At 41.8% G+C, this 16,337-nt stretch overlaps 1 protein-coding gene and 1 pseudogene across 15 annotated transcripts in view; both read left to right on the forward strand.

The window, feature by feature from the left end:
• IKZF3 (IKAROS family zinc finger 3) overlaps positions 1 to 16,337 on the forward strand; it is a 103,088-nt gene that overhangs the window by 19,140 nt on the left and 67,611 nt on the right. For 13 of the 15 annotated variants that reach the window (XM_030808175.1, XM_004091394.3, XM_030808170.1 and 10 more), the window contains exons 2-3: positions 8,349 to 8,402; positions 10,984 to 11,085. Coding sequence is in view for 13 of the 15 variants with exons in the window: in XM_004091394.3 (XP_004091442.1) it covers positions 8,349 to 8,402; positions 10,984 to 11,085 (156 nt within the window). In the remaining 2 variants the exon portion in view is untranslated. The remainder of the gene's footprint in view (positions 1 to 8,348; positions 8,403 to 10,983; positions 11,086 to 16,337) is intronic. The other 2 variants (XM_003278238.4, XM_012497542.2) reach the window with 1 other exon arrangement.
• On the forward strand, positions 832 to 987 carry LOC100606402 (annotated as a pseudogene).

A 16,337-nucleotide genomic window follows, 5' to 3' on the forward strand; every position in this document is an offset into this window, starting at 1 on the left:
TCAGCCTCAGAGTGGCTAAAACTTTGATAGAAAATTCACAGTTTTGACAAACCATAACAACCCCAGCAACTGGGAAGTGAGGGGAGACATTCTGGAGTGGAGAAAGCCAGAGAGGGCTTTTTTGGATATAAATTCTCTGACTGATCCACTAATGTGTAGAGTTACACTCTAAATAGCCCAACTGAGGCTAAAATAACTAAACAGATTTATACTTCTGCAAAGGTGACTAACTCATCCCAGTTTCTGTGGGACTTTGAAAGTTCTGTGTTCTAGGAAACCCCTCAATCTAGGCATATTGGGACATTTAGTCACCCCAGCTGCTGCCCACAACAGGTGAGACAGAGTTTGAGTTTAAGCCAAGGCAAGTTACTTGCAAGGTTTAAAAAGTAAAAAGTCTGGTCAGGCATTGTGGCTCAAGTCTGTAACCCTAGCACTTTGGGAGGCCAAAGCGGGAGGATTACCTGAGGCCAGGAGTTTGAGACCAGCCTGGGCAACATGGCGAGACCCCCTCTCTACAGGAAATACAAAAATTAGCTGGGCATGGTGACACTTACCTGTAGTCCCAGCTACTCTAGAGGCTAAGGTGGGAGGATCACCTGAGCCTGGGGAGGTCAAGGTTGTAGTGAGCTGTGATTGCACCTGTAGTCCCGGCTACTCAGGAGGCAGAAGTGGGAGGATTGATTGAGCCTAGGATGAAGAGGGCTCAAATCATACCACTGCACTCCAGCCTGGCAACAGAGTCAGACCCTGTCTAAAAAAAATAAAAATAAAGAAAGAGTCCTCTCTTCCTTTCTCTGCCATTGTGGTGTGTGCTTGCCTCCGCTTCTCACCATGTCTTCTCACAAGACTTTCAGGATTAAGTGATTCCTGGCCAAGAAACAAAAAGAAAATCGTCCCATTCCCCAGTGGATTTAGATGAAAACTGGTAATAAAATCAGGTACAACTCCAAAAGGAGACATTGGAAAAGAACCAAGCTGGGTCTGTAAGGAATTGCACGAGATGGCACACATATTTATGCTGTCTCAAGGTCACAATCATGTTACCATATCAAGCTGAAAATGTCACCACTGTCTAGAGAGTTGAACATGTTTTATTGGGAATATATTGTTTCTCTCTGAATCTCTTATGAACGCGTTGGTTGACTGCATTCAGTAACAAACATGAGACTTTTCATTTCAAAAAATACGAAAAAAAGAAAGAAAATTAAAAGAAAAAGGGCTGGGCATGGTGGCTCATGCCTATAATCCCAGCTCTTTGGGAAGCTAAGGCGAGGATCCCTTAAGGCCAGGAGTTCAAGACAAGCCTGGGCAACATAGTGAGACTCTGTCACTACAAAAAACTTTAAGAGCCAGATGTGGTGGCACACACCTGTAGTCCTAGGTATTCAGTAGACTCAGGCAGGAGGACTGCTTGAGCCCAGGAGTTTAAGGTTACAGTGAGCTATGATCATGCCACTGCACTCAAGCCTGGGCAACAGAGCAAAATCCTATCTCTTAAAAAACAAGTAAAACAAACAAAGAAAAATTCCTACATGCTTCAGAGGAACATATAGAATTCACAATTTATGTAATATATCATTCACAGTGTCCAGCATACAATCCAAAATTATGTAGTCATATGAAGAAGCAGGAAAATATGACCCATACTCAAGAGAAAAGGAAATCAATGGTAACTGACCTCAAGATGGCATACATAACGGAACTGGCAGACAAGAATTTGTATAAACTATAATAATTACACTTCTGTAATTGAAGTTATAGAAGGAAAAGGGTGGGAGAATGGAACAGAAAAAATATTTGAAAGCATTTAGAGAAAAATGAAAAGGATGTAAAGGAAAATATGCTTTTAATTAACAAATAGAAAACCTCAGCAGAGAAATTAAAATGAACTAAATGGAAATTCTAGAACTAAAAATTACAATATCTGAAAAAGGAAACTCATTAGATAGGCTTAACAGCAAATTAAGATGACAGAAGAAAGAGTAAATGAACTTGAAGATATGAAAATAGAAATCATTCTGAATATCAGAGAAAATAACATTGTGGGGGGCTAAAATGACAAAGTCTCAGGGAACTGTGGGAAAATATGAAAAGATCTAACACACATATAATTGAACTTACAGAAGGAAAAGGGGAGGAGAATGGAACAGAAAAAATATTTGAAGAAATAATGGCTGAAAATTTCTTAAGTTTGGTGAAAAACATAACTTTACAGATTAAGAAGTTCCATGAACCCAAGCGGGATATATGCAAATAAAATTACAGCTAGGAATATTATGGTCAAACTGCTGAAAGCCAAAAGTAAAGAGAAAAATCTTGAAAGCACTTAGAGAAAAGGAACACATTACCTATAGGAAAACAACAACACAAGATATCACTGACTTCTCATCAGAAACAATAGAAGACAGGCCAGGTGTGGTGGCTAATGCCTGTAATCCAGCACTTTGGGAGGCCGAGACGGGTGGATTATGAGGTTAGGAGATCGAGACCATCCTGGCTAACAAGATGAAACCCCGTCTCTACTAAAAAAAAAAATACAAAAATTAGCCAGGCATGGTGGTGGGTGCCTGTAGTCCCAGCTACTCGGGAGGCTGAGGCGGGAGAATGGCGTGAACCCGGGAGGCAGAGCTTGCAGTGAGCGGAGATTGCACCACTGCACTCCAGCCGGTCAACAGAGCGAGACTCCGTCTCAAAAAAAAAAAAAGAAAAAGAAAGAAACAATAGAAGACAGAAGACAGTGGAATGCCATCTTAAAAGAGCTGGAAGAGAAAAAAAAACTGGGCCAGGTGTGGTGGTTCATCCTCTAATCCCATTTTGGGCAACTGAGGTGAGAGGATGGCTTGAGGCCAGGAGTTTGAGATCAGCCTTGGCAACACAGTAAGACCTTGTCTCTTAAAGAAAAAAAAAAAAAATTAAGAAAAAAACCCTGTAAACGCAGAATTCTATATCTAGTAAAAATATCCTGTAAGATTGAAGACAAAGTAAAGACATTTCCAAATAAATGAAAACTAAGAAAAGTCCCTCAGATAATTGCACTACTAAAAATGCTAAAGTTCTTTAGACTGTAGGGACATGATACCAGATCAGAACTCAAATCTTTATGAAAAAATGAAAAGCACCAGGCCCGGCACAGTGGCTCACACCTGTAATCCTAACACTTTGGGAGGCTGAGGTGGGAGGATCACTTGAGCCCAGGAGTTTGAGACCAACCTGGGCACCATAGTGAGACCCCCGTTCCTACAAAAAAAATTTTTTTAATTAGCCAGGCATGGTGGTGCTTCTATAGTCCCAGCTACTTGGGAGGCTGAGGTGGGAGGATTGCTTGAGCCCAGGAGGTCGAGGCTGCAGTGAACCATGATTGTGCCACTGCACCCCAGCCTGGCAACACAGTGAGACCCTATCTCAGAAAAATAAAAAAAAAAAGGCACCAGAAATGTTAAATATGTGGGTAAATAGAAAGAACTATTTTTTCATCTTAATCTTTAAAATACAATATGACTATTCAAAGCAAGAATTAGCATTGTATGGTAAGGTTTAAAGTATATGCAGATGTGATACATATGATAACTATAGTTTAAAGGTTGGAGGGTAGGAAATGGGCCTAAATGGTTGCAAGCTTTCTACATTTTATGTGAAGTGTATAATTTTAACTCTAAGAAGACTGGAAAATTAAAGATATATTTTATAGTCCCTAGAACAGAGAGAAATAGACAAATCAACAGTCATATTTGGAGATTTTAATACTCCTTTTTCAGCAACTAAACAACTAGTCAAAAATTAGTATATCCATAGATCTGAATGACATTGTCAACTACCTTGATTTAATTAACATTTATTAAACAGTACACTTGAGAACTGCAGAATACCTAGAAGAAGCTTCTCCACTCCTTATTGAATCTTCCCCTGGTTCTGCCCACCTGCCTCCACTCCTGCCTCCACCATGTCCATCAGGGTGACCCAGAAGTTCTACAGGGTGTCCACCTCTGGCCCCGGGACCTTCAGCAGCCACTCCTACATGAGTAGACCCAGTGCCTGCATCAGTTCCTCGAGCTTCTCCCAAGTGGGAAGCAGCAGCAGCAGTGTCCAGGGTGTCCTGGGTGCCAGCATGGGTCTGGGTGGAGGCTATGGCCAAGCTGTGGTTATAGGAGGCATCACAGCCGTCATGGTCAACCGCAGCCTGCTGAGCCCCCTTAAGCTGGAGGTGGACCCCAACATCCAAGCCGTGTGCACTCAGGATAAGGAACAGATCAAGACCCTCAACAAGTTTGCCCCCTTCATCGCGGTTCCTGAAGCAGCAGAACAAGATGCTGCAGACCAAGTAGAGCCTCCTGCAGCAGCAGAAGATGGCTTGGAGCAGCATGGACAACATGTCCAATAGCTACATCAACAACCTTCTGTGGCAGCTGGACACTCTAGGCCAGGAGAAGCTGAAACTGGAGGCGGATTTGGCAACATGCAGGGGCTGGTGGAGGACTTCAAGAACAAGTACGAGGACGAGATCAATAAGTGTACAGAGATGGAGAATAAAATTGTCCTCATCAAGAAGGATGCGGATGAGGCGTACATGAACAGGGTGGAGCTGGAATCTCACCTGGATGGCAAGCTGACAAGATCAGCTTCCTCAGGCAGCTGTATGAAGAGGAGATCCGGGAGCTCCAGTCCCAGATCTTGGACACATCTGTGGGGCTGTCCACGCACAACAGCCGCTCCTTAGACATGGACGGCATCATTGCTGAGGTCGAGGCCCAGTATGAGAAGATCGCCAACCGCAGCCAGGCCAAGGCTGACAGCATGCACCAGATCAAGTATGAGGAGCTGCAGACCCTGCCTGGGAAGCACAGGGATGACCTGCGTTGTACAAAGACGGAGATCTCCAAGATAAACCAGAACATCAGCCGGCTCCACTCTGAGACTGAGGGCCTCAAAGGCCAGAGGGCTTCCCTGGAGGCCGCCATTGTGTATGTGTGGGGAGCGGTCCATTAAGGATGCCAATGCCAAGGGGTCCAAGCTGGAGTCCGCCCTACAGCGGGCCAAGCAGGACGTGGCGCTAAGGCTGCTCAAGTACCAGGAGCTGAGGACCATCAAGCTGGCCCTGGACATTGAGATCACCACCTACAGGAAGCTGCTAGAGTGCAAAGAGAGCCAGCTGAAGTCTGGGATGCAGAGCATGAGTATCCATATGAAGACCACCAGGGGCTATTCAGGTGGGCTGAGCTCAGCCTACAGGGGCCTTACAAGCCCTGGCCTCAGCTATGGCTTGGTATCCAGCTTTGACTCTGGCTGGGACTCCAGCTCCTTTAGCTGTGCCCGCTTCTCTAGGGCTGTGGTTGTGAAGAAGATCAAGACCGCAATGGGAAGCTGGTGTCCCAGTCCTCTAATGTCCTGCCCAGGTGAAAGGCCACAGCAGCCCCTCCCAGCCTACCCCCTTCCGTGGCTGCCCCAGAGCCTGTGGAGGAGGCCACTGTGCAGGGGAGTATAGGGAACAGGAGACCCACCTGAGGCTCAGCCCTAACCCTCAGCCCACCCTTGGGGAGTTTACTGCCTGGGATACCCCCCTTGCCCATGCCTCCAGCTACAAAACAATTACATCATTTTTTTTCCTCCAAAATAAAGCCTTAGCCAGATCTGCAAAGCAAAACAAAACAAACAGAGAAAACCACCAAAAACCAGAACATACATATGTCTCAACTACACATGGCACATTCACCAAGAACACAAGTCTTAATACTTTTAAAAGGACTACAGTCACACAGACTGTGTTCTCTGACTGTAGTGCAATGGAATTTGACTTCAATAACAAGTTAGCTAAAGAATTCCCGAATTCCCCCAAATATCTGGAAATTAAACACTTACAAATAACCAGTGGATCACAGAAGTCTCGAGGGAAATTAAAAATGAATTATAATCAAAACATCAGTATTTATGAGATGCAGCTAAAGCAATGCTTACAGGGAAACTTATAGCTTTAAATGTTTATAATTAGAAAAGAAGAAAGGAATAGTCAGTCACTAAAATTTCACCTTAAGAGGGCAGAAACAGAGCAAGTTAAGCCCAAAGTAGAGGGAAGAAGCACTTTTGAACAAGTTCTAGTTTCACTGTGTTGAAACTAGATGTATGCCTCCTACCCTATAACCCAGTAATTCCACACCTAGGTATTGACTCAAGAGACATGAAAGCATATGACCACAGAAATACTTGTGCAAGGATGATCATACTGCAGTCTAATCATGAGAAAAACAAACACATCCCAGTTGAGGGACATTCTACAAAATACCTGATCAGTACTCAAAACTGTCAAGATCATCAAAACAAGGAAAGTCAGAGAAACTGTCCCAACCAAGAGGAGCCTAAGGAGACAAGATGACTAAATGTAATGTGGGATCCTGGAAGGGATCCTGCAACAGAAAAAGGACATTAGATGAAAACTAAGGAAATCTGAATACTTAGATAGTAATAATGTATGAATATATGTTCATTAATTATAACAGATGTACCATACTAATATAAGATGTTAATAATAGGGGAAATTGGGTGTGGGGTATACGGGAACTCTCTGTGCTATCTTTGCAATTTTTCCATAAATTTAAAACTACTCTAAAATTTAAAAGTTTATTATTTTAAAAAGGAATATCATAGTAGTTTGACTTATAAATAGCCCAAACTGGAAACAGTCTAGGTGTCCATCAATAGGAGAATGGATAAACAAACTGGGATATTCATATGGAATACTACTTAGCAATAAAAAAGAATGAAGTACTGATAAACACCACAGAATGGATGTATCTCAAAACATTATGTTGAGTGAAAGAAGCCTCGGGCAAAATAATTTATACCATATGTCTGTGTAATTCTGTTTTTATGAAGTTCTAAAATAGGCTAAACTAATCTATGGTGGAAAAAGTCAAAACAGTAGTTGTCTCTGGAGTATGTGGGTGGGAATTGACTAGGAAGAGATGTGAGGGAGCTTTTCTGGGATGATGGTAATGTTCTGTATCTTGATAGGGCTTTGCATTACATGAGGATATGCGTTTTTAAAAACTCATTGAATGGTACACTTAAGATCCGTGCATATCACTGTATGTAAAATTTACTTTTTAAAATCTTGTAAACAGATATTGAATTTTAGTTAATAATAATCATGCTGAAATGTTAGAACTGAGGTATACTGATATCTGCAACTTATTTTGAAATGCATCAAAAAAGCTGGATCGATGAATGGATTGAGAGATGAATGGGTGGAAAGATATGTGAGAAAGCAAAAATAGCAAAATGTTAATTGTAGAATCCAGAGGGTGAGTAATGGATGTTCAACTGTGCAGTTCTTTTTTTTTATTTTTTATTGATACATAATATTTTACATATTTATGGGGCACATGTGATAGTTTGTTACATGCATAGAATATATAATAATCAAGTCAGGGAATTTGGAATGTTTATCACCTTGAGCATTTATCATTTCTATGTGTTGGAAACAATTCGAGTCCTCTCTTCTAGCTATTTTGAAATACATAATACATCGTTGTTAACTATAGTCACCCTACTCTGCTGTCAAACATTAGAGGTTATGCCTTCTATGTAACTATATGTTTTACCCATTAACTAACCTCTCTTCATCCCCCATTCCCACCCACACACCCTGTCTATCATTCTACTTTCCACCTCCATGAGATCAACATTTTTGCTCTCATATATGAATGAGAACATGTGATATTTGTCTTTCTGTGCCTGACTTATTTCACTTAACATAGTGACTTCCAGCTCCATCCATATTGCTGCAAATGACATGATTTTATTCTTTTTAATGGCTGAATAGTATTTCATTATATATGTGTGTGTGTGTCTATATATATATACATATATACACATATATATACATATATACATATATATACCTATATACATATATACATATATATACATATATATACATATATACATATATACATATATATACATATATATACATATATACATATATATATATATATATATATACCACTTTGAACTCTTTTTTTCCGTGTGCTCAAGAGTGTTCATAATAAAATATTGGGGGAAGAATAAAGAATATATGAAATTATTTCTAATGGGACCCACTTTTTGCATATTGTTCTTGGTGTAAGTAGATCTCTGGCAGAAAGTTCTTAGGGTAACATTGCTGCATCAATATTTTTTTTTTTCATGCTCCTTGAAAGGCTTTTAGGGAGAGTATAGAGAAAGAGTAATCTTGCTCTGAAAGAGGAATTCTGCTGCTAAGTTTTCCAAAATGGTATCCCTTATTAAATTTGGAATGCTCAAACCTGTAGAAATGTACCCTAAGTAGCTAATATTTATAACCTCTTTCTTTTCAGATATACAAACAAATGTGGAACTGAAAAGCACTCAGGAGCAGTCTGTGCCCGCAGGTAACATCAGGTCTTTCCTCTCTGGAAATATACCTTTACTAAAAATACCAAAGAAAGAGGAATGTGCTTATTCTGGTTGCAGTAAAAATGCTATGGAAATGTGTGTTTTTTTTTTTAAATATGGTTGTCTCTTGCTGATGAAAAAATAACTCATCCATTTAGATCATGTAAGTTCTTTAGCATCTTAGGGCCAAACATATGCTACCTAATGTTGATCACTGTTTGTTTGTTTGTTTGTCTTTAATTTTTCAGCTCATTGTTCTGAAGACAGTTTTTGTTGAATAATATAGTAGCCTGTATTTGAATGACTTGCGATTTTTACTGTAGAACAGTGGTCTGCAAACTTTTTTGTAAAGGGCCAGATAGTAAATATTTAGACTTTGCAGGCCACATATGGTCTCTGTCACATACTATTTTTTGTATTTCTTACAACCCTTAAAAAATGTAAAAACCATTCCTACCTCCTGGGCCCACACAGAAGCAGGCTATGGTCAGACTTGTACCTCAGGCCATAGTTACTGATCCCAGCTCTAGAATAAATTATAAACATTTACAATAATTTATTACCTGAAAATAACTTCTGTGTCCTCCATTGATTAACCACTGTGTGAATCAAAGCTTACATTACAAAATTTAATTTATCACTGAAATGCCTTTTTGTGTTACTGTAAGTTGTAATCACACCTTTCTTTTTTTTTGAGACGGAATTTCGCTGTTGTTGCCCAGGCTGAAGTGCAATGGTGTGATCTCGGCTCACCGCAACCTCAGCCTCCCGGGTTCAAGCGATTCTCCTGCCTCAGCCTCCTGAGTAGCTGAGATTACAGGCATGCGCCACCATGCCTGGTGTATTTTTAGTAGAGACGGGGTTTCACCATGTTGATCAGGCTGGTCTCGAACTCCCAACCTCAGGTGATCCGCCCGCCTCAGCCTCCCAAAGTGCTGGGATTATAGGCATGAGCCACCGCTCCCGGCCAATCACATCTTTTAACTGAACCTAAACCTCATATTAATTGTTTAGGTGTCCACTGTATTTTTGTCATTTCAGGCTTGAGAAAAGTGAACCATTGTTTAGAATGGTATCTTAGAGTTCACAGAATATACATTATAATATGCAGAAATTAGAAACTTCGGATATTCATAAATCAAACACTGAATCCATGGTGACCACATTTTCAGGGGCTCTTAGTGATGGGTTTTGTGAAACGTGTGTCTTTCACTCCTGCATGTGTTTGGTCATGGCTCAGCTGAAAGGAGTGCCACTGCAGAGCTTCTAGTTACCTTCCTACTTCAGCCCAGCCTCAGTGCCACGGGATTCAGTGTCTTTGACTATTTTTTGTATTAATGGGAACTTAGCAAATATTTTATTGAAGATTGGGAAGGAGTTAAATAAAAAGAGGGTAACTTTTCAGTTCATTTCTTCTGCTATCATCTTTTTGTTAAGCTACTATGCTTATATGTGAAAATAATTCCAGTTGCATTGTTCCTTTTTCTTACTTCTAGTATTATCAATATTTATTATACATTTCTCTTAAACTTATTTTGTAACAAGTTTGCTGTTTGTTTAAGCATGTTTTTATTATGTCTGCTCCCTTTCACTTATGAACTTTAATAACACTTTGTATTTATTTAATCCCTTGTCTGAGCCTACTGTGTGTTAGAGTTGTGGGCTTCTCTTATCTATATCTCAAAGTATGAGCTCCTTGAAGACATAATGACTTATTCATATCTGTAGCCTTGTCAACATTCAGTAAATGTTCAAACAAATAAAGAAACTTGGGGTCCAATATGTTTTCCACAGAATCACATTTATAATGTGAACAGAAGGGAAAACAGAATTTGGCATACAGAAAGCTTACAGATCTTCCTCCTAGGAAAGCATCTTTCCCAAATTAGGTTATGCCAGTGTTTGTATGCTTAGTATTTCTGGTCACTACTTTGTCATAAATAGCAATGGCATCCTACTGAATATCGTGAGATATACCAATGGAGAGATAGTTTTTCTCCAGAAGGAACATGAGTGCCCTTTAACTCAGAAGAAAGAAATATTCAAGAAAGTTGTGTGTATTCAGAGGGTACATGAGCCCTGGGCATATTTCTTTTCTCTTTTTTTTTTTGTTTGAGACGAAGTCTCACTCTGTCACCCAGGCTGGAGTGCAGTGGTGCTATCTTGGCTCACTGTAACCTCCACCTCCCGAGTTCAAGTGATTCTCCTGCCTCAGCCTCCTGAGTAGCTGGGATTACAGGCACGCACTGCCATGCCCAACTAATTTTTGTATTTTTAGTAGAGATGGGGTTTCACCATGTTGGCCAGGCTGGTCTCGAACTCCTGACCTCAGGTGATCTGCCCACCTCGGCCTCCCAAAGTGCTGGGATTACAGGTGTGAGCCACTGCGAACCCTGGGCATATTTCTAAACCTCAAGAGTTTTCATGTATATATCCCTTTTGGGTATGTGTGAAGGGGTACTATCTGTCACTAAAGGATTGTGTGAAGCTGAAAGTTAAATGGGGGTCTACTTAATACGTATTTATAAAAATCCTTTAATGTTGAACCACATACTTAAAACTCCTTTTATCTTTTAGAAAGTCCAGTGGTTTTGAATGACTACAGCTTAACCAAATCTCATGAAATGGAAAATGTGGACAGTGGAGAAGGCCCAGCCAATGAAGATGAAGACATAGGAGGTGAGCCAGAGTGTGCAGACTAAACACTGATGGCTGTAGATATTGCTTAGGCTTAGTGTGGAGAGGAAATCAGTTCTCCAAGGAAAACTTGCATTTGTAGGTTTAGTTAGGAGTGATTCTGTTTTGTTAATTTCACAAATATTTGCATTTCATAGTTGTAGGTTATCAGCAAATTTTGAGAATTTAAGGTGCTTATCCAGTGTTCCAATTATATTAACTTCACTTAAAACATAATGTTTTACTATTTGCCATTATAAAAGTAATACATGTTTATTGTAGAAAGTTTGTCTGGGGTGTTTTCTGACACCAACAAACCAGTTTTCCAGTTTTCCAGACAATGACTTGGTGTCCAACAATTCAATTCAATTTAATTTTTTTTTTTTTTTTGAGACGGAGTTTCACTCTGTTGCCCAGGCCAGAGTGCAGTGGCGCAATCTCGGCTTACTGCAACCTCCGCCTCCCATGTTTTAGTGATTCTCCTGCCTCAGCCTCCCAAATAGCCGAGATTACAGGTGCCCACCACCATGCCCGGCTAATTTTTGTGTTTTTTGTAATAAAGGCGGGGTTTTACCATGTTGGCCAGGCTGGCCAGGACCTCCTGACCTCAAATGATTGCCAAACTCAGCCTTCCAAAGTACTGGGATTACAGGCATGAACTACCATACTCAGCCCACTTCAATTCAATTCTAATTCTAATTCCTGATGTTTGCATAGACCGCACAGGTTACAGGCTCAGTCTCACAGTACTGCACAGTACTCTCCCCATGTTAGACAACAGTCTCAAGTACCAGGTCCCCGGGTAACCTGCACTTCTGTCTGACTTAGCTACAAAATCAGGGACTCCCCTCCACATGTTTAGGAGTTTGCTAGGATGACTCACAAGACTTGTTACATAGCTCATTTATTCATTCCTTTACTCTCAGCTACTCTTCCTCCTTCTTGCTGTTTATGCCCAAACTTTCCCACCTTTGGGAGGAACATTAGGTTTGGCCACTGCGCTGGTCTAGATCGTAAGCAGCAATACTAGTCTAGCAAGTACCTCTCCCTCAGTCAACTCCCATACATACAGGATAGGGTTACACAGGTACAGAACTAGTGGGCTATTTCTACCACTAGGCAATATATCTGCATTCAATGTTAACCCCAGTTTTTCCAGATGGGGTAAAGGGACAGCCTGCCTCATCAGGCTCTTAGGAGTTCTGATATAAAGGTTTAAAGCTATGGTTACACTTTCTTGCTTTAGAAATCATCTCTGTTTCTGGCACTTGTAATTACAGTGCTGGTATTGCAACCACAGCATCTGGTAGGAAAGAGAAAGCTGATGTGACAATGTAGGGAAGGAAAAAAAGAATAGTCATCACACCAATGTCCTCCTCTTTGGCAAGAATTGTATAGTCATATCAGCATCCTCCCCCACCTCCTCTTCCCTAATCCACCAGAAAAACAGAGGAATCTACCTAGTGGGAACACTCCCTTAGCTCATTTGAGTGTGACCTCACACTTATACAAATGCATAAACCAACCCTTCACGCCTATACCTTACCCTATTTTAGACAATCAGTGTTTCAATTGACTGGTCCAATTCTCTATCAAACTATTACTCTGAGGAGGATAGCTCTTTGCCCGTTGTTTGACATTATGGGCTGGAAGTAGAGTGCTCCTTAGTATAAAGAAATGTGGCTCAGCCGTTCAGATTGGTGCAATATCTTCTGTTCTGGTTCTTTCGTGGTACTGACCATTTGTGTATACCACCAGGTAAGCAAAGCCCTGTCTAGAGTCGGTGTTTATCCCTGTCAAAAACAATTTATAGGTTGGGTGCAGTGGCTCACACCTGTAATCCCAGCACTTTGAGAGGCTGAGGCAGGAGGATCTCTTGAGCCCAGGAATTCAGGCCCAGCCTGGGCAACATGATGAGGCCTCATATCTATAAAAAAAAATTATAATAATACAAATGAATTAGCCAGGTGTGGTGGTGTGTGCCTGTAGTCCCAGCTACTCAGGAGGCTAAGGCTGGAGGATCACTGGAGCCTGGGAGGTTGAGGCTGCAGTGAGCTGTGATCCTGCTACTGCACTCCAGCCTGGGCAACAGAGTGAGATCCTGTCTCAAGAACAACAACAGGCTGGCCATGGTGACTCACATCTGTAATCCCAGCACTTTGGGAGGCTGAGGCAGGTGGATCATTTGAGGTTGGGAGTACGAGACCAGCCCGACCAACTGGTGAAACCCCATCTCTACTAAAAATACAAAAATTAGCCAGGTGTGGCGGTACTCACCTGTAATCCCAGCTACTGGGGAGGCTGAGGCAGGAGAATTGCTTGGACTCGGGAGGCAGAAGTTGCAGTGAGCCAAGATTGTACGACTGCACTCCAGCCTGGGTGACACAGTAAGACTCCATCTCAAAAAAAGAACAAAAACAAAAATGATTTGTAGCCCTTGGGACTACCAGCACTGGCTCTTCAATGCAATCCACTTGCCAACTATGTGTGGGGTCTTACCCCTGGGGAATCTTCCCCATAGTCACCTACAGTAACTGTCTCTCTTATTGGCAGACATAATAGTTTGTTGCTATTTTGTGCCTCAGGGGGTCCAAGGGAAATGTGTCCAAATTCAGCCCATCTTCTGCAGTGGCTGTAGCATCCCCCATCCTGTCTACTCATTTCATGGACCCATGTGCTCACCTCAAACACGCACACTGTGATACCTACTAATTGGTTCTGATCAGCTTCCATATCTGGAAGGGGGGTCTTTTACTGAGCATTGACATGTCCTACTTTAATGCACCCCTCAAATTCCCATAGTGATTTCCACAGGGCTTTGTCCCATATGACAGTCCCTTTAATATGCCAAGTTTCCATTGCACTTTTGCCTTACCACATGGCCAGGCTGTTGGCCATTGCCCATGAATCAGAAACCGAAACATATGGGCATGTATCACTGTTCAGTTCTTCCATCACTTCTAGGAAAACAGCAGATTATTCAGCTCACCGAGCTGATTTGTTTTTACCTTCTTTAATTACAGTTGTGGTGTTCCAAACAGGATGTTGTCCATTTATCTTAAAACTACCATCCACAGCCAGGCATGGTGGCTTATGCCTGTAATCCTAACACTTTGGGAGGCCAAGGCAGGAGGATTGCTTGAGCTCAGGAGTTCAATACCAACCTGGGCAATATAGTGAGACCTTGTCCCTACAAAACATTTAAAAATTAGCTAGGCATGGTGGCATATGCCTGTGGTCCCAGCTACTTGGGGGACTGAGGTGGTAGGATCGTTTGAGCCTGGGAGGTTGAGGCTGCGGTGAACCCTGATCGTGTCACTGCTCTCTAGGCTGGATGATAGAATGAGACCCTGTCTCAAAAAACAAACAAAAAAACTACCATCCACAAATCAAGCATCTCTTTGTTGGTCAAAGACTACTTTATAGGGCACTGTCTAAGTGATGATAGAATCCAGCAGCTCGTCACATAGTTCCAAAGTCAATTGTAGGGGAAAAGAGGATCCCTGCTCCTGAGTATATCATCCTTTCATTCCCAAGGTACCATGATTCTCTATAAACTATTTCTATGTTATTATAGAACTCTTCTGGGCACTACTCTCCCCATTAGAGCACTTCTCTGACATCACCCAAGACTTCATTAATATTTTAGGTTTTAAAATTTTTTTTGTCCTTCAATCATAAGAGCAATTTCAATTAATATTCAATAGCAGGCTAATAATTGCCCCTCAAATGGAAATTCTCTGGTCCAAAATCCAATTGTTGTCATTGCTGGAAAGCACTCACAGGTTTTTGCCATAAGCCATTACCCAATTCTCACACACCAAGCCTATATTTCACCTACCCTAAGTCATCCCAGGGCCAGATATCAGTCAACCAGAGACCATCTCTATGCTCTAGAGCCCACCAGAATTGTTAAAACTAGCCAATCCTAAACTGTTTACTCAGCCCTGCCTTGCCTTTTCCACAGAAACCCCAATTAAGGCTCTGACCTAAGCTTTTTCCTCATTCCTCTTTTCTGCCTCCTGACCAACACTGGTGCTTTCTCCTGTGATCTTGCATAGCACATAATAACCACCTCTCTGAGACCTGTGAATGTGATAAACTTCTTTCCAGGCCTTGTTCTTATTTTCTTTGTGTCCACACTGACTTTAGCATACCATATCTGACAGGTACATTCTTAGACACCACTTAACCATGGCATTTACCGTGAACTGGTGTATTAGTCTCTTCTCATGCTGCTATGAAGAAATATCCAAGATTGGGCAATTTATAAAGAAAAGAGGTTTAATTGACTCACACTTCCACATGGATGGGGAGGCCTCAGAAAACTTACAATCATGGCAGAAGGCATCTTTTCACAGGGTGGCAGGAGAGAATGAGTGCCAGCAGGGAAATGCCAGACACTTATGAAACCATCAGATCTTGGCCAGGCGTGGTTGCTCATGCCTGTAATCCCAGCTCTTTGGGAGGCCGAGGTGGGAGGATCACGAGGTCAGGAGATCGAGACCATCCTGGCTAACATGGTGAAAACCTGTCTCTACTAAAAATACAAAAATTAGCCAGGTGTGGTGGTGGGTGCCTGTAGTCCCAGCTACTTGGGAGGCTGAGGCAGGAGAATTGCATGAACCTGGGAGGCAGAGCTTGCAGTGAGCCGAGATCACGCCACTGCACTCCAGCCTGGACAACAAAGCAAGACTCCATCTCAAAAAGAAAAAAAAAAAACATCAGATCTTGTGAGAACTCACTCACTATCACGAGACCAACATGGGGGAAACCACCTCCATAATTCAATTACCCCATTATTCAATCCCACCGGGTCCTTCTCACAACACGTGGGGATAATGGGGGTTACAATTCAAGATGAGATTTGGGTAGGGACACAGCTAAACCATATCATTCTGCCCTGGCCCCCATCCAAATCGCATATCCTCATATTTCAAAACACAATCATGCCTCCCCAACAGTCCCCCAAAGTCTTAACTCATTCCAACATTAACCCAAAAGTCCAAGTCCAAAGTCTCATCTGAGACAAGGCAAGCCCCTTCTGCCTATGAGTCTGTAAAATCAAAAGCAAGTTAGTTACTTCCCAGATACAATGGGGGTACAGGCACTGGGTAAATATACCCATTCCAAATGGGAGATGTTGGCCAAAACAAAGGGACTACACGCCCCATGCAAGTCCGAAATCCAATAGGGCAGTCATTAAATCTTAAAGTTCCAAAATGATCTCCTTTGACTCCATGTCTCACATCCAC

Source organism: Nomascus leucogenys, unplaced genomic scaffold (assembly GCF_006542625.1).
Source record: "Nomascus leucogenys isolate Asia unplaced genomic scaffold, Asia_NLE_v1 Super-Scaffold_285, whole genome shotgun sequence".
Taxonomy (NCBI): Eukaryota; Metazoa; Chordata; class Mammalia; order Primates; family Hylobatidae; genus Nomascus; species Nomascus leucogenys.